The sequence below is a fragment of the Neoarthrinium moseri genome, assembly GCF_022829205.1.
Source record: "Neoarthrinium moseri strain CBS 164.80 chromosome Unknown scaffold6_Wmoseri_CBS_16480, whole genome shotgun sequence".
NCBI classification, from domain to species: Eukaryota; Fungi; Ascomycota; class Sordariomycetes; order Amphisphaeriales; family Apiosporaceae; genus Neoarthrinium; species Neoarthrinium moseri.
The window spans coordinates 42,984-61,016 of record NW_026055120.1 but is presented as its reverse complement, the minus strand read 5'-3'; the positions used below and the strand labels follow the sequence as shown (position 1 = coordinate 61,016).

The 18,033-nt window shown below is 51.0% G+C and overlaps 6 protein-coding genes across 6 annotated transcripts; 2 read left to right on the top strand and 4 right to left on the bottom strand.

Annotated features, from left to right (window-relative positions):
- Window positions 1–2,385: 2,385 nt before the first annotated feature.
- Window positions 2,386–2,805, bottom strand: JN550_002586 (uncharacterized protein; the record flags this gene model as incomplete). The annotated part of the gene is made up of 1 exon (XM_049313897.1): window positions 2,386–2,805. One exon carries the CDS (start codon window positions 2,803–2,805, stop codon window positions 2,386–2,388), a length of 420 nt encoding a protein of 139 aa, XP_049175111.1.
- Window positions 2,806–3,324: 519 nt separating this feature from the next.
- On the bottom strand, window positions 3,325–5,129 carry JN550_002585 (uncharacterized protein; the record flags this gene model as incomplete). The annotated part of the gene is made up of 3 exons (XM_049313896.1): window positions 3,325–3,420; window positions 3,470–4,669; window positions 4,905–5,129. 3 exons carry the CDS (start codon window positions 5,127–5,129, stop codon window positions 3,325–3,327), a joined length of 1,521 nt encoding a protein of 506 aa, XP_049175110.1.
- Window positions 5,130–6,432: 1,303 nt separating this feature from the next.
- On the top strand, window positions 6,433–7,510 carry JN550_002584 (uncharacterized protein; the record flags this gene model as incomplete). Its single annotated transcript, XM_049313895.1, has 2 exons — window positions 6,433–6,447; window positions 6,500–7,510. 2 exons carry the CDS (start codon window positions 6,433–6,435, stop codon window positions 7,508–7,510), a joined length of 1,026 nt encoding a protein of 341 aa, XP_049175109.1.
- Window positions 7,511–8,212: 702 nt separating this feature from the next.
- JN550_002583 (uncharacterized protein) lies at window positions 8,213–9,711 on the bottom strand (the record flags this gene model as incomplete). Its single annotated transcript, XM_049313894.1, has 6 exons — window positions 8,213–8,672; window positions 8,743–9,003; window positions 9,070–9,166; window positions 9,221–9,311; window positions 9,367–9,471; window positions 9,523–9,711. The coding sequence occupies 6 exons, from the start codon at window positions 9,709–9,711 to the stop codon at window positions 8,213–8,215; spliced, it is 1,203 nt and encodes a 400-aa protein (XP_049175108.1).
- A 3,642-nt stretch (window positions 9,712–13,353) lies between these two features.
- On the top strand, window positions 13,354–14,866 carry JN550_002582 (uncharacterized protein; the record flags this gene model as incomplete). The annotated part of the gene is made up of 9 exons (XM_049313893.1): window positions 13,354–13,454; window positions 13,517–13,690; window positions 13,744–13,815; window positions 13,862–13,869; window positions 13,919–13,993; window positions 14,040–14,111; window positions 14,166–14,476; window positions 14,528–14,618; window positions 14,673–14,866. The coding sequence occupies 9 exons, from the start codon at window positions 13,354–13,356 to the stop codon at window positions 14,864–14,866; spliced, it is 1,098 nt and encodes a 365-aa protein (XP_049175107.1).
- Window positions 14,867–14,926: 60 nt separating this feature from the next.
- JN550_002581 (uncharacterized protein) lies at window positions 14,927–17,461 on the bottom strand (the record flags this gene model as incomplete). Its single annotated transcript, XM_049313892.1, has 3 exons — window positions 14,927–16,562; window positions 16,817–16,928; window positions 17,239–17,461. 3 exons carry the CDS (start codon window positions 17,459–17,461, stop codon window positions 14,927–14,929), a joined length of 1,971 nt encoding a protein of 656 aa, XP_049175106.1.
- Between the last annotated feature and the right edge of the window lie 572 nt (window positions 17,462–18,033).

Genomic DNA, 18,033 nt, shown 5'->3' with positions numbered 1-18,033 from the left:
GCTCTCGTCCCTGGTCGTCGGGTCCAAACTGTGCTTGGGACACTCCTGATCTGCCATGTCAAAGTCGCGGCAGGGTGAAGCTGGGTTTCAACTCCCGACACGTACACGGACCAAGGGGAAGCTGAGAAGCCCGCGCCGAGGCAATGTTACGAGGACCACGAACACGACCAACACAACGTAGACTTCAGACCACCTAAAGCAGGCAGCATCCTGAGTGCCCTTTCAAGCCACATATCCCTGTATTATCCATCTATAACACGGAGCATGGATTGTGGCGTGCCAATGTAACCACCGCGAAAGGCGAGCGGGACAAGACGTTGGGCTTTCAACTACTGTGTAGATTGCGACTGTTTTCTTTCCCTTTTCGGCAATATAGTATCAAAGTACTATCATTCGGATTCATGTGAGAGCTCCGATATCTTTTCGTCCATGAACGACCTCGCTTTCCGTGTCCCCGATCGGGCTGGTCGCTCGGCAGATCGCCATTTGCATGTGTGCGTGCATGAATGCATCTGTGGCCACTGACTCCATGTTGGCGAGAATGAGGCTGGGTTGGGACAGAGTCACTCGGTCAACGACTGCTCGTTCAAGCAGCAATCAATCGTATTGCCGCTTCCCGAGACTCCGCGAGGATGCCGCGGGCTGGAAGCATCCTGCCAACAGAGCCTGTCATCTAGGCGCGAACTATCACAATCTAGTCCCATGCCATGACCAGCTATACTCCCAGGACCAGTTAGTGCTCCATCCGAGCATCCGGAACACTGTCATACAAGAGGGACCCTGATCGACAATTAAAGAATGACAGGCGCGCCAGATGTCGCCATCTAGCTGGCTTCACGGACCCTGACTGACCCGGAAACCGAAGCGCCCACGTGGTAGCTGGGTGACCCTTTAGTATAATCCCAAAGACTGGAGCGCAAATGTTTCAAGATCTCGAGGTATATCCTTGCCGTAGCTATAGACACGTTACCAGTGATCGACAGCCTCAGCAGCACATCCCCCGAAGCTTATTATAAGGCTGTTAGGGTACCCCCTCTCTAATCTCCATGTGAAGAGGGCCGCCCGCAATAATTTTATTCAGGTGCACTGCTCCAGATTAGTGCACGCGCACTACGGCGATGCCATCGTCATGCATCAAATTTTAATGCCTGGTTCACCATCGGTTTCATGACATAAAACCAAGCCGAACCCACGGGCCCGGGAGCGGACCGCCGGTGCGAGGCGTAGCCTCAATCCAGCGGGTCGCCCGCGGGTCGAGTCAGTGCACATCCCCCTCTCTGTCTCTGGCGACTCGGCGAGGCCCTGCGTGCCCATCTGCCTGTGCGGCTCCGGCGTGCGCGCCCGTGCTAGCTCGCGCCAGGCAGCCCGCCCCACGATGGCCTCAGTTGTGGAGAGGCGGTATAGTGCACCAGCCGGGATGTCCCTGGCCACGACACGTGAAGTTTCCCGATCTTGTTATGATGGCTCCGATCCCCAGGCATTAGCAAGCCGTTGACAGCAGGGCCCGTGTCCTGCCTACGTTCCTTGGAACTCCCATGGTGAGGCGGGCATTATATTACGGCTTATTGGTTTCATCCAAGCTACCAAGCACGACGATAGTCGGCCAATACTGGTCGGTATAGTGGAGACCTGTAGGGCTGGATGCCCTATCAGCCAGGCTGATATACTGGATGACATCGTGCCGAGGACTTGCGTATGACTAGATGGAATGGCGTGTAATAGCGGTTTGTAGATCAGAAGAAAGACTCACTGGACTGAATCTGGACACGATATCAATGATAGCCACGTGACTCTCGCTGCCTCAACTGTACAATCGTATGAGCAATTGTACAAATTTGCCATTCTTACTACCTAGTACTGAGACAAGGCGTAGATTAGAGCCATTATGAACGTAAATATATCATGACGAGAAATGTGATAACTTCATGATCCAGCTAGCATGCATTGTTTTCTCTACGGAGTACAACATATGAAGCAGCTAGGGCTCGAAAGACGGAGACCAAGCTCCCGTGAATTGTATTTTTGCGCATTCCTATACCTAGATCCTCTATTATTTGCCAGAAATCTAGTATATCTTTTTCAACGTAATACAGGGTAGATAGCCGTAAGTTCATAGGTGAGAACGACGAAGAACCGCTATACCTGTAGGACAGCAATGGGCAAGAATGCTTTCAACCGTGAATGTATTGCAGAAATGGGTGTCAGCGCACGTCGTTATAACGGCCATTTCCCCTGAATGATCACAGGTAATTACTTGCCCACCTGTATCACCGAACGTTTGGCTGTGTTCTCCCCTACTCAGGTCACCTTGCCAGCAATAGACAGAGTAAACCTTCGTGAAACGGACATGCGGAAACTGCATCAGTCCATACAGCCATTTTTACCCTAAGCTTCCGGGTCTGCCTTGAATGGCCTGCGATGTTGGACCTGCAAGATATCCTGTGCGCTCTGAATTGGCCGCTGCACCTCATGTGCCGATGTCGTGCCCATCTTCACCCGTTTTCTCCTCTCATCTTCTTCGAAAGCCCACTCCACATTGATTCCCAAGCTTTCCAGAAATTCTTCCCAGATGTCCCCCCAATCGTCAAACCGGAACATGTCGTGAATCGTCTCATCGTCGTACTCGTCGAAAATGCAATCTGGTCTATATCGAAACCCGAGGGAAATGATATCCTCAAGGAAGTGCAGGTAAGGGTCCAAGTGAGGATGTATATAATACCCGCACCGGTAGCGCGCAGTCCGCTTCAGCGAAGGTTCTTTGGCAATCAGCAACTCTTCTTCGGCAATATTAAGCTGAGCAACCATTTTCCGTGCAGCGAAATGCACAGGAAATTCGACCGTAGTGGATTTGAATTCCAATTTAGCTCTTTCACACAAAAGTATGTGCAAAATTTGTGTTCCTATCCTTGCGAATTGGTATGCGGCATCAAGGATCGAAGACTCTGTCTTCCAACCTCGAGGAGCACCTTCCCAACCTGGACCTAGCGCTTGTTTTATGTAATATATGATCACTTTGACCCAAACTTCATCGTCAAATAACAAATCGAATCCCATGGATTTGCAAAGCTGCTTCCAATCGCGGTAGCCCGCTCGCAGTCTATCTGGTAATCTAGATCTTTCATGAGCTCTATCCATACGCACAGAAAGCAGCGCAGTCGGAAGCCGTGAAAAGCCAGGCCAGTTAAGTTCCATGTTCGTTGAGAGTGTTTGCAGATAGAAGAACGTTTTTTGACTGGAAACCCAATCGCGCATCCCCGCTGCCAGAGCATAGGCAGCAGAAGAGAAACCGAGCCTACGAACCTGTGTTAGCTTGAGTTGACTCTATTAAAGCTCGCAGCCTTGCCTGCATCGGGCATCGACATCAGCACCGCAACTTATAAGTGCTTTGCAAATGTCAACCTCTCCGTGGAACGCAGCAAACTACTTCGTTTAGCGAAAAGCTTGCCCTCCCAAGATGGATCTTACGAACATGTAACAGACCTTCCCCAAAGGCGTTCTGGTCTGATGGCAACATGGTTTTCTCAGTCAGCATTCTGCGAACACTAATGAGGTCTCCTCGCTGGATTACTTCCCAAGCCTCATGGTACGAGGGCAAGACGCGGTATATGCGTGGTTGGAAAATAAGCTTGGGGGGCGCACATGGGTGTGTTAAGTATCGGAAGTCTCCTGTAATGCCTGTTGAGAAATACGCAGGTGACGGAATCCAGTGTGCGTTGATCTCGAATATATCCCGCGCTGGGCCGGAAGATATGAACTCAACAAGGTGTTCATACTTCAAGTAGAATTCGCCCAGTCCAACATCTATAGACCAACGCCTACGACATAGCACAGTGTAGATATTTAGACTGACGTCCGTTCTGATTGTCTGATGTTGATATCTACGAACAGTTTCAGTGTCGTCTCCCTTCGAGTTCATCTCCGGAGTTGTTGGCTCTTTCATTGACACTGTTTTCTCGACCTGTAAGCCACTTGAAAGCTCTGTATTTTCTCGTGAGCTCTTGAGTGCATCGCCTAGGCGGATCTCCATTTGTTGTGTAGCGTGGCGGAAGAATGTTTCTACACACGCGAGTTCGGCCAAAGAATTGGCTTTGAGTTCGTCTCGGACCGCCTCAATGATCGATCCTTGAATTTCTCGAAAACCTGCTCCGAATGTGTCTTCAAAAGGCGACAAAATGGACTCAGGAGTTGATACCGGCTGGAATGATCCAGCAAAGCGTCGATCGCCCTCAAGCCCGAAGCCCACACTATTTTGACTCTGAGACTTCTCTTGCGGTTGCCACTGTGTGATCTGGTGTGATAATGCAGCATGGTTGCCATTGATCAGCGATATGGTATTTTGGATCTGAGTTTCGAGACCCTTATTCTCCATGCTGAGCTCTTCGAGCTGACGTGCCGCCTTTTTTAGCTGATCGTCGATGGACTGCAAGGCTATAGGTGATATTTGTCTAGCCGACGCCCTACTCATCAAATGGAACTGAATTTCACTCCTGAAATGGTGCAGACGCTCGGTAATCTCTTGTATCTCTCTCTTATTCCACATGCACTTAAGAGCTGTTTTGGATCGTTTGAGGAAGGTGGCTTGTCTGCCTGGATGGACGCCGCATGTTTCAAGTCGTTGCAAAAGTTGTCGCGCGAGTACACAGCAGCCTTCCGCAACTGGTTGTAAAGCCTGTGACTACAGATCAGTACAGTCCATGCCATTCGTTTGTGCCAGTGTGGGTTTCTGCAAGATCATATTCCTTCAAGCTCACATGACGGACAGCAAGACTTTGAGGTACACAGCAGGCTTCTCACGGAGCAGGACTATATCCATGCTAGCACATAACAGGCCCCCTAATTGAAAGCGGCGATCATGATAGACATGAGAAAAGTGCTGTGGCGAGCATCACTTTGTTTTGACTGACCTTGTCGTCTGCGTTGACCGTCGCAGTTCCTTGTTCAAGAGCCTTAGCCTCGTCACTGATTTTCCCGGTCAGGTCCCTCAAGTGTGCTACAATTACTGCATGATCTTGATTTTCAGCTGAGGCTGCGTTGTGACGGAGCTCGTGGAAAGTATGGAGAAGCTTGGATGCAAAATCCACGAACTGGACCGCGTTGGACGCTACACCGACGGCGACAAGAGCCTCCATTGTCAACGTGCCTGAGTGGTTGCAATACTGAAGAAGGGAAAGAAGGAAGAGGTGGGGTAGGCAGAAGATATCCTGTGGGCTGTATCGGGAGAGACTGATTTGCACTGCCGCCTAAGCTGCATCAAGTGAACAGCCCAACGCAGAGCCTTGCGATTTTTCATCCAATCATTCAACCTTACTCATCAGTACAGCTGCATTAGCTACGCGGTGTGAGACAACAAGCCGGAAGTACAGGAATGACGAGGGACTTGCAATTAGAGCGTGAGGAGAAAAGAGAAGGGCGGGAGGAGAGGGCTGCGGAGGGTGCTGGATGAACAGGATAGTCATATATATATCGCTGGAGCTGCCATTGTGACGCTGGCTCTTGAAATTGGCAAGCATTGAACGTCCAAGATCTGCAATAACTTGGCATTTCCCACTGTCTTGCAGCGGACTGGTGCTCTCTACTTGCTCTCCTGGTTTGGTAGCACGTTTCATAATTTACTTCATAATCAGCTGTGGAAGGACTACTAACCCACTAGGCTTGTGAAAAATGCAAGTTCATGTAGGGTCACGCGATCTAAAGTGTAACACAACCACTTAGCAGTAACTTACCGAATGAATATAAGACCGTAATCAAATCCAGCAACATAACATAATCAATGACAATCTTGAACACGAGCCTAGCGATGCGGTAGGTTATTTCATGCCTGCGCTGAGTGAACAGCTTCCGTATGTTGCATTTCTAGGCTGTCGTAGGCTGATCGATCGGGATGATTTTAGTTCTGTGGATTGGAACCCGTCATTCTATTGGTTCTATAGAGGCTATCGAGGAGAAACGGACAAATCCAAGGGTGAAAAAAGGGATGAAGGAAGGGATTGGCACCAATTACATAGTCGTAGTCAAATTTATCACTTACAAGCCGGGTGTAACATCCCTCCGCAAGGGTACCTAGGTACTCATCAGGTTGGAAGTCAGGTTGTTGAACACCTTCGTGTTGCCCAGCGCTAGTTTGGCGTATGGCGCTCGATTAGGCTTGGCAGCCGTTGAGCAAGGGCCAATGCCCGAAGGACAGCACATCAACACAACCCGACAGCCACTGTGGCAGTGGCGCGACCTACGAACATCAGTCCTTGAATCCGACAACGTCGCATGGATTGAAGAGTGTCCGAGGAGACGTCGCACGCTGGTGCTGCACGATTGAGTCGCGGGCGGTGGGACGCAAAAATGTCCCCTATTGGGCTCATAGATCATTACCCCCCTCGCATTGCCAACGGATGACCATAGGGAGCAAGCTCAACGCGTGCTCACGCCGTCGGGGTCATGGCACCTCCCTCAGTTCGTATCCCAACGCTCAGGGAATGACCAAGGCTTACTTACCATCGTCAAGACTCCAACGCCTCATCGCTTTCTCGTTCCCAAGAGGTCAGCATCTCAGAGAAACAGTACCCCCCAAACGCTCCAAGGCGGGACGCAACAGTTCCATGCGACTCCACGTTTCTCACTTCATTCAACCCCCCGGGAGCCTGCGCCATCGTTGACATCATCAACACCCGCTCGCCCAGCTGCTTTTCTACGCCAACGAGCCTCGGATAGCATCAGTGATGTGCTAGACAGCTCACCACCCGTTCCGCAGCCTTCTGCCCATTCAAACGACTCTATCGAGGTAGACTCTATCCCGGCATCTTCTGCTTTTCCCGCAGGTGAATATAAATCCCAGCCTGAAGCGAGTGATGACGAGGCAGATCGGCCTTCCCATAAGAGACGCCGCTTGTCTGAGATTTCCGTCGTCGATTCACACACTTCGCTGGTATCGGCAGAGGATCAATCGTTTCAAGTAGTCGATGAGCAGCATGTGGTTAACGATTCTGATGAACTTTCCGGCGCAGAGTCCGATGCGCCCGAGTCTCCTAAGGTTGCCTCGTTGCAGCAGCCAATCTTCCATAGAGCACCTCGCTTTATACCTGTGGAAAAGCCGGAAGAATCGCATCAAGAACCTCTTCCGGACGTGTTCTCGCCACGTCGGCGAGGTGCTAAATATGTGCCTGGCGGTCTTGCTGCGGAATTGAGAGGCTGGCTGATGGATATAGAAGCAAATACGGGACCCAAAAGAGAGGATGAATTTGTTGCTCGGGTCCGCGTACACGAAGTTCGACGCGGAACGGGTGTCACTCTAATCACAGGTCGATTCATATCGGATGAGAACCCCCTTGAGCAACACCGAGGTCAATATCCCACCATGAGGATCATGCTCGCGGGAGAGGGACGTTTGGCTGGCCTTGCGAGGAGAAACGAAGTCACCGTTGACTCTATTATCGGCATTGCTAAGCCAGTCTGGGAGGCAAACCTGGGATACGAAAGCCGGTGGGCAGCTGTAGCATGTGATTGGGTGGTACTATGAGTTGCTACCTCCTAGTCGCAACATTGATTTGCTATATCTATCAGGATTTTGGAGATATCTCTTGATAAACCCTTTGACATTACTTGGATAGACTGCACCATGATCACTTTACCGTATAAATCTCGTAAATACCTAGGGCCCCAAAAAGAGACTCCAGCTAGGTGTCTCAAAGTGTGGAGCACCAGAATTATATCTAGGGTCAAAACAGCCAGGACTTATCAAACGCAAGGAGTATTCAATTTCGACGTTCTGGAGCTTTCCCGGGGAGTCAATATGCAGGCAAGAGCTCATTCGCATGCGTGACCTAAAGAAGCAAACAGCCCGCGGTGCGTTACGGGATTCAGAGGTCAATCCCGCCTAATGCTACCCACCACAACCCGCGACCCTGTCTACATCCTGGAAGACAGGAATGCCTGTCAAAGCCATGGTCCAAGGCTCCGGATGAAATTAGATGAGAATGACTTCTCGCAACGAGCTTCTATAACTTAAGATCACACCTTCTCAGAGACAGAGAGCTGTCTTCGCTAATCTAGTCACGCAAGTGCTACGCAGGAGATACCCAAGCATCATCAGGCCGCGGGTGCGAGCGGTGCAGACGAACCGAACTGTCCATTTTTCTGTACGCTATCAAGAAACTTTTCCCTTATCTAAACTCCACGCTGTTAATTACACCTTTTGGCTTTTATAACCGTCGATTCCCTGTTATAAGGCATCCCAATGACCTGGCTGGCGCTGATCTCTCGTATCCATGACCTGCACTTTGACGTCTGTGCGCTTGTAAATGGCATTTCTAGGAAGCCTTGTTCCCGTGCTACCCTCGGCCCTCCGGGACTCGAGGTCGTGCATCTCCAGATCCGCCAGGCTCCTTTTGCCAGGGCTTCCACCTGTGACGATAGCCCGCCCGCTACCAGTGTCGTCCTTGTCGTCGTTGAAGCTGGCGTAGCCTTGAGACCGGGCGCCATGGCTGCTCGGCCACTTGTTTCCACCCGTGCCCGTGCCCCCTGTCCGCGACTTCTTATTTGTGCTGCCGAGTGTCGAGCGGAAGCCCAGCTTGTAGCTTGCGAGTCGGATCAGGGGCTGCAACGCCGGGAAACACGCCGTCCAGAGACCTATATGCCCTTCTATATCGGTCCATGGCGCCACGCGGGCCATTTTGTAGGTTCTGTGAGATACGCTACATCAGAACTGGTACCTTGTGTAGTAGTACTGGACTCATCGGTAAGTGGACTTACGTGTCTGTTGTGAAATCAGTGTTGATGTTGATGATGAGTCTAACGATACCCGTGATCACACCGAAGATACCGACACAGAAGACAAGTATCACCTGGACCGTCTTGGCAGAGAACTTCATCTTCGAGTAAATGACCCATATTGGCAGTGCGACGAGGCAGATGTCGATGAGGATGCCGACCGCTCCGTGAGCCCATATCATTGGTGCCTCCTTGGCTTTATCTAGACATTCTCGACCCGGGGCAGTGACATCCCAGAGATCGCTGAGCGTACCATGCATCAGCCGAGGTTGAATGGGTAGAGATGAAGGACGAAATAGTACAACTCACGGGACATGTTTACACTCCGCAAGTTCGAAAAAGAACGCGATAAGAGTGATGGAGATAATCACGAATGAAACTGCATAGATGCATCGCAGAAACGTTCCTATGATCGCTGTGAGCACATTAGCCCGCAGGTCAGGGTGCTTGTCTAACATACTGTCGTGGCTCAATCGTGGATAGAAGGCTGCTATTGAGAGACGCACAATCCCGGTGCCCCAGTAGTACAGGAGCTGGAGTGTCACCAGATACTGTGATACCTATGTAAGTGTGATTCCAAGTTGTGCTGCTTGGGTTTGCGCTGACCGAGAAGAAAGTTGGGATTCTCTGGGGCGGTATTTCGCTCATATGTGTCCCTGATCCAACTCCCACTGCTAGGATCTCGAGTACGGCTTGCGCTGTCAGTATGACCTGAGAATCTTAGCATGGCCTACTATATTTCGCCACACAACAACCTCGTACATATGCGATTGCCGCTAGTAGGTCATCCAGCCCAAGCACCTTGACCATGAAGCCGCGAACATACAGCCGAGTGAACAGTAAAGTTGATGAGATAACTATTAGGGCTATGTTGAGGTTGACCTGAATACTACCCTTCGAGTCGGCAGGGAGGTCAAATATTGTAAACTCGATTGGCCCCGGAGCGCTCATGGTGATGATTTGGCTGTCTTACAAGGCACCAGGCCTTGTCATGCGTGAATATTTCTTGAGGATGAAAAGCAAAAACAAGCACTGCTGTCAAGTCGAGAGAGTTCTTCTAATGCGGAACTTAAGGGTATCTGGTTTAACTTTAACTGAGCATGGGCGCGCGAGGCATGTGCGTCCTGACCCGTTGGCTCGGACCTTGTTCAACGGGCAGTTGATGTTGCAACCGGCAGAATCCGTGAGTCCGAGCACTTGAATCGTTCTCGTCTCTTCATTCAGAGAGACTGCCTTCGGACAACAGAGGTTCCTACTGTAAGGTAAAACAGTATTCGGTGAAGTATAACGACAGGGATGCACTCCAGTATCGACTCGGAGGATTCTGCATCGACTATTCAATCCCTAACCTGGCGCAAGCCACCTCGCATCTTACACGATGCAGACATGATCTCACTTGACGCGTACGAGGAGACGTCGTCACACGGAAGGGGGCGACAGGTACCCGCGTGCATTGCAGGGTGACAATGAACGTCTAGCGATACACGTAACACTACCGGGACCGTGTCCTCGAAGCGCTCTCACTGGGGTACTATTGCACTGAAATCGCAATGCCGGCACTCAACACCTTTTGGCCTTGCAGCTTGTATGCATGTCTTTCCGCATGTACGAGTAATTGATGACCACCGTATTAGGTTATAAAGCCCAGAATAGAGGGAATACTGCACAGACCCACCTCTACTTCTGTTGACTGATATTCTGGGAACTTGCACTACCTTTGATGGTTGCCCCGACAGGCGTTGAGAGGTGTAGAGATATTCCCTCAGACACCTATATGCATTCTTGTAAATGTGGTAATGGAATCCGTATCATTGACTGGCAAGAGAGGTGACCCTTGTCCAGTGGCCAGGCCCCATGAAGTATTGCGACGGTGAGTGGCCAAGATCAGTGTTACGTTGGTTATGGTTTCGAATGGAACGCTTGGTATTCATGTGGTTGAAAATAGAAAGTAGCCGTGCTTCGATCAGGCCCTTCGAGTTCGCTTACAAGGGGCAACGTCTTTCCATGGTTTATGCCGTGACGGAAACCGCTGAGGGAATCTTACAATTTGAGTAACAAGCTAAGGGGCGACACCAAGCTGATACGTATGTACCACGGAGGCGTGTCTTCGATAGGAAGCTGGTGTATATGGACAGCTGCATCCGAACCTGTTCAGACACTAGATATGGAGACATAACGCATAGGGTTTTGCAGTAGTTGCGTCATCCGTTGAGATCTCGCCCAAGTTAGTTAGTGAGCAACCAGATGAGGGGTTCGTCGCGAGGTGTGAGAACTGCATAGGCTAATTTGGTTGGGTAGGGGATTGCTGCAGGGATCAGCAGGTTCCAAGATCTATCCTGGATTGCATCTGGTTTGTGGACAAGTCTGGGGCCAAAAGTTTTTGCTTCGGACGAATCTACCTTATGTGCGTCGAAACGTCCGAAGCGATGTCGAAATCCGATCAAGCTGCTCATTGAGAGACCGTGAATTTCATCAGGCCGCTTAAGTCAGGAATATTCGAACTTGCTAGACTTGCAAGACATGCCAAACATGACGACCCGGCAGGCACTGCCCGTAGTGTAATGGCTAAGATGTAAGTAAATAGCACAAGGAGGCCACTGCAGCGCCGGACAGGACGGTAGATACTCGTCGAGTACTGTAGTACAGTGGTCAGTTGTAGCGGCGTCGGGCCGGCCACCCCTGCTTTCTAGAGAGGTTTCCAGCGCCCAAACCCCTGTTCAATGGCATGATCGGCTCTCTTCCGCTGGATCCAGACCCTGTAGGCCCACCAAGTTACCCCAAGCCCCACTAGATAAAGCCTTCCTCGCGTCCGTGGATGTGGTCGCAGACAATTTAGGATCCATTCAACCCGCTGAAATGGCCACAACCCCGCTATCCCCCCTGGACAGGACCCTACCATAGCAGAACAGGCACACAGCAGTATGTCCGTATTGTCAGCCTTGACCAGCTAACTCCAGGTTTCGCGGTCCTTGTCTGATCTCGTGAACTGGGCCAACCAACATCCACCCCTACATACCTACCAGGTAGATATGCATACGAACGAGGCTCGTCAGAAAGTACTTCAGGCATTACGTCTAGGCAAGATTCGTCAAGTATCAACCCGCACTGTTCTAAAGTCAAGTAGAGACTAGAAATGTGACTACTTTATTCTGTTAATCGAGCAGTGCTCCTGAGGGTTGAGGGTATCAACTTCCACGGGCCGTTTGTTTTGTCGCTTAATCCTCCATCGCTGCTGTATTGGAGGAGGCATTGACGCTCGATCTCGTTCCATCAAATTTCCACGGTTCAGGGTCTATTTGAGAAAGCAGGTTGTGGAGGATCAGTATCCCTGGAAGAAAGCCGACCGAGTGGTTCACACACCCTAACCTAGACACTCGCTTTGGTTGACCCGTCCTCCGCATTTCGCCCGTGCCTGGGGAATCGACATGAATCTGTCTGATTTTATTACCTTCGCCGATTCTAGTGTGATCTTCTTGAGTCTATGCCAGGACTCCTAAGATGACCATACTTTTTACTTGTCTCCCAGACGCAGATGTTGCGGAAAGCCTTCCCTTCGCCTGGGCAACCGGGCGGAAAGTTTGGACTATCGAAATGGTGGGTTGCAGCGGAGGAGATCTCACGGGCCGCAAGATCGGTCACAAACTAAGGCACCGGGGTCTGCACCGTACCTGAACCCATAGGAGGCACGAACGACCGGGAGTTTTCCAATACAGGGTCTACCCTCCGCCTCCTGGTGCAATCGACTTGCAACTCGACAAGGATTGATGGAGATGTCGAGCATGGAGGTCTAAATACTCGGAGTCGAGAATAGCGCAGACCAACTTGGTCTCTACGACGCCTTAGTCAGAGGCCCGCGGATCGCACAACAATAATCCTACATCACGGTGGAGATCTTGTTGCCTTCTGTACACTAGCTTCGGATTACGGACCGAGTCACAAAACGAGGAGGTATTGTAGTTGTAGACGAACTTTAACGACTCGTACGGTGCCGCAGCAGCTCTCATCCTGGGTATTGCTGTTCTGAGTATCACCGCCCTATGAGGTAGAGAGACTCGCGAAATCATGACCTCGATGCCCCTTTTCAACTGGTATCCTTGTTGCCGAGCGGTACGAGAAAGCGAGCAACTCCATTCTCTGGGCACGGCTGACTAAGGATCAGAAGAGACTCAACGCCGGACAAACAGCACACATACGGCTTAGTATGAACCCGATGAATGTAGTTTGCCTGCAAAAGCTTCTCGCCCTTGATTAGCATCCATGGAACGCAGCTTTCAGAAGCAAGGCCTGAAATGCACACATAACAAATTGACATGACTAGTGGGTCAAAGCTGGGTGAGACCATGTCCGCGCCTCTTATTCGCTTATGCATCATTTAGCATAGCAAATCCTGGGTTGGATTTGGAGTAGGTATGTGCGGTTGAGCTGGCCTACCACTCTTGTGATATAAGTCCCTTTAGCCGCATCCGCTGCGTGCCTGGCTTGTTCGTTTCTAGGCGGACAAGGCGCGCGTTTCGGCACTCGAGACTTGCTACTGGGTTCTCTTCACTTGTCACTAATCACGGTCCCTCGTTTGTTCCGTAACCGCACGCCACCATGCACCTTTCAGTGAGTGGCTTGGCTGCCATGCTGCTGGCATTCACCGAGCTTGGTTCCGCTGAGGCAGTATGCAGGAACCCTTTGGTCAGAAAGGAATGGTTCGTACATGAACGGACGCTTCAACTAACCTGCTAATATATGCGATGCTGACATGCGGCAGGCGTACCCTCAGTAACAAGGAGAAACAGAGCTACATTGCTGCTGTGAAGTGCTTACAGAGTGCACCCGCCAAGACCAGCTCCACCTACCCAGGCGCAGTCTCGCGGTTCGATGACTTCCAAGCAGAACACATCAACAGAACGGACTTTATTCACTTTGTGGGCTTCTTCCAGCCGTGAGTCGTATTTGATAGAGCTGCTCACCACCGCCCTGACTGATACCATGCAGGTGGCACCGCATGTTCGTGGCTCAGTATGAGGCGGATCTAAGGTCTACTTGTGGTTATACTGGGGCCCAGCCGTAAGTGTTTCCCGACTGGTTCACGAGTTTTGCTGACATCTTCAAGGTATTGGAGTAAGGAGCATACGCGTACGGGATTGATACGTTACTAACAAATGCATAGACTGGTCTGCTGATGCAACTTCCGAGGAAGCTTTCGTGAAGGCTCCCGTGTTTGACGCTGTCAATGGATTCGGAGGTTAGCTGTCTATCATCGCCCAGTGAACCTCTTCTGACTTTGAAAGGAAACGGAAACTACATCGACTCATCAAACGATACTAATGTGCGACTGCATATTCCGGGGAAGACTGGTGGCGGTAAGCCAAATCCCCGTGGTGTGCACTTGATCAGAGAATTCTAACCTCCCTTAGGCTGTGTCCAAAATGGCCCCTTCAAGAACATGACCGTCAATATGGGTCCAGGTTGGGATCTCCTGACAAGCTTCTACGGGTTTGATACTAACACACGCGAAGGATTCAACACCTCCTACAGTCCTCACTGCTTGACTCGTGATTTGGCACCTCCATTCGCGATTGAAAAGCTCAACCACGCGGCAGTGCTTCATGCACTTGAAGCACCGAATTATTATGAGTTTGACATCCGTGTCGAGGGAGGGGTCGATGTCCCGGGCATGACCTACCATGGAGGTGGCCATCTTGGTGTTGGCGGAGACCTCGGCGAGGTATACATTCTTTTCTGTGTGGTCGAGAAAGCTTACTAACGGAGTTATCAGATTGGGAACGTGTACTCTTCACCTGGAGATCCGCTCTTCTACCTGCACCACGCGAACATGGATAGGCTATGGTACACGTGGCAGAAGCTGGGTAAGATTTCCATATGGTGATCTGAAATGTGTACGTGTTGACTGATTGTTCCAGACTGGCCGGCGCGTAGGAGTGACATTGGTGGACCAGACACGCAGTTCGCCTACCCTTTCGCCTTTTTTGGCGACATTCCATACTCAAACGTGACGCTCGATTATACCATGGATTTCGGCTCACTGCGGAAGAATATCAAGATTCGCGAAGTTATGGACCCCCAGAGCGGAGCTCTCTGCTACAAGTATCTTTAGACTTGTTGAATTGGATGTGTTCGTTACACGCGTATACGAGGCAGACTCTTTCGTAATTGACTATCGCACCTCGCTGATATGTTCCGAATCCCATATTTTCCGGTACTTGTTACAGACCTTGTTCCAAATGACCTCGGCATCAATGTCAACACCCTCCTGATCCCCAAGCGCCCAGTTGACTACGGCCTCTGGCCGCTTGAGAACTTCTGTCTTGCAGTCCCTAAGCCAGAGCCACTGTGCCTCCTGCGCCTCATACCCGTTGACCCAGGAGCCATACCAATCATTCCAGGATGATAAATGATGTGTCGGATCGGGTGGATGGTACCACTTCTTGAATGAGGCCTTCAGATGTGCGTGCTTTTCCCGTAGCATGTCCAGCGTCTTCGCATCGGCGTTTTTATAGTCGACCCCGTTTCTCTTGTCGTTGTTCTTCCATGGTATTCCTGCCAAGATCTCTGTCCTGATGTTGAAGATGTACTTCTCCCGGACTGACCAGTCATTCGGCTGAACATACGGGTTGTTTTCCTTATTGACAGATTGCCAAGCAAACGTCCAACCCATATCTAGGTTTCGCCTTGCGGACAGAGTTGCTGGAAACAAGAGGCACATATACCATTCCAGTAAAACTTGCGCGAACTTCTCCCTACCATTCTCTTTGGCATAGCAGGAGTGGCACCGTAGACCTTCAAGGAATGCCTCATTGACGGTTCTGCCGTCCCAGTTTTTCATGGTATCGGCGCCCCAATGGTGCTGATAGGCGACCCACCACTTGGGCCAGACATTACCAACTCGGTATGCTGCCATATCCTTCCAAGAACAGCAGCCCGGGCACCGGATCATGTACATATTGAAGTAGTTGCCACGGGAGTCTTGGCGATAAATCATGAAAGACGGCACCTTGTCACACTCAGGCCTATAAGAGGGTAGATTCATAAATAAACCTGGAAAGTACCTCTGTTGAAGGTCGCCAAATAAATACCGCCGACTCTTGACAATGGGGACGGTCTTGGTACCAAGGTTAGCACCAGTCTGGTATGCGTAGTCTCTGTTCGGCTGTGGCGGTATGGTGTGTGATTTCAGATTGCCTGTTTGGAAGCGACACTCATTGCAGCTCCGCAGGTGCCGTTTGTATCCACAGATCTGAAGCTCGACAGACCGAGCAGCTTGGTCAAGCAGTTTTGTTTCCTCGGAAACGTCGAGAGCTTCGAATTCTGTGAGAGAAATTTGCTCAAATGCCTCGAATCCCGCGTTGCGAAAGTCCTGTAGACGATCCAACGATGCCTGGGACTCTCTGGCCTTTCCCCAGTTGAGGGTTACTGCGACAGCATACCGAAGTCTCAAGCTCTTCATCTCCGCTTGGTGAGTTGCTTTCTTGTTCCTCAGAACGCTCTTGGAAGAAGTGCTACCCGACGGCCTCCAGGAGGTGACCGGCGATGCAGCCGGAGAACCAGGGAGCGGCTTCCTGTAACCCAGACGCAGAAGGGAGTGGTTATCGAAACGCGTGTGATCGAGGAGTCGGAGGCAATGCGTGCACGCCCAACGCATGCGCTCGATCTCCTTATCGTCCCATGCGGGCTCCTGCGCGTTGTCTCGAGCGCGGAAATTGAGCGCAGGGCCTCCGAACTCCTCAAGACACTCGACGGCGAGCAAGCGCTCTACATGGTGGCTCCGAGTCGGGCGGATAGTTGCACGGAGGCTTTTGCAACACTGATTCAGACTAATCAGGCCTATAGGGTCTACCAACCGAAAAATCGCATGTTGGAGCTCGCTTGGTAGCGATTCAAGTGAGAGATGCGCGGAGGCAGTCATGCCTTGTCGGTAGGCCGGGATGTGAGTAGGCTGGCGGGGGTGCACGAGAAAAGAATCAGGCTGGTTCACTTCCTCAAACTTGGCTCCAAGATAAAAAAGGGCTCTTTTGGTGCGACAATACTTTGTATTTTATACGCGTACCAGATATTTTCACCAGGAGTGAGGATAGAGGCCAATGTGATGGACAGGCCGTCGGCAGTCATCGGATCGTGGCGATGCATGGCAGTGATGGCTCGCCGACACTGTATTAGGCCTAGCGTAACATCCTTCAGTGGGAACGGCGACTACTACGAACCCCTTGCAAGCCTGTTGCCTGAGGGTACTTATGTCACGTAACTTAGATGCGAGTACTGATGCAGGACAAAATCGAGTGCAATAGATTTAAATCTGGTATTGTACAAACTTCTCCATATTATCGTACAGTCGTAATAGTCATGATCTCTCCCAGGGTATCATCTCTCTTTCAATAATACATGTCCACCTTATCGTGGTTCCTCATCTCTACCAGTGACGACCGGTGCGGCGGCTGCCTCGGCCATCCGTGCCTCTCATTCTGCGCGTACCGGCAGCCTTCTCGCCGGGGCGATGTGTCAAGGTGCCCTTGAGCTTCAGTAGGGCGCCGGAGATTTTATCGCCCAGACTGGGCTTGCGCTTTTGGTGGTGCACGACATGCTGATGGTGCACGACCTTTCTGCGGCCAAAGAGGCCCTGACGTCTAGTGGTGGTTGTACGTGTGGTGTGCCTTCCGTGGGTGGCGTGACCGTGACGAGGAGCTGTGCGATGCATGTTGGCGGTGATGGTTTTTTTGTGTAGGATATTGGATGGGATTGTAGGTAGTTTGTGTAGGTGGAGTAGTAGAGTCTGTATGTTGACTCAAGTAAAGTTCTTGATATGTTTTGAATGTTGTTGTATAATGAGAGGAGGAAAAACGACTCTTGGGAGAGAATAACAGGAGTCTTATATCTTCGAGAACTGCAAGTATAGACCTGTGATGCAACATCGGAAACCGGCAACTGAGCCCATCATGTCATCAATGGCAGACCAAGAACACTACGTAGGACCCTGCAGATCAGCTTTCATGGAGGTTGCAAGCCGCATGATCTCCTGCCATCCATTGGTGCTCACCATGCTACAGGCTGGGACCCTACGCAGCGCGCGGGACTGAGAAAGTTGGTATTCCAAGATTCCAGGTTCTGTGACAGCTGGGGAAGCCCACTAGAATCGGCCTAGCGCCAGGGTCGAGAACCCATAAGACCCTTTATGACGCAGGGCCTCGCTCTTATCGGGCGGGGCTGCCCCAATTCCAGGGTCCACGACCAACGGGAGCTAGCAAAACACTGGGAGGCGCGTGGCTGGTA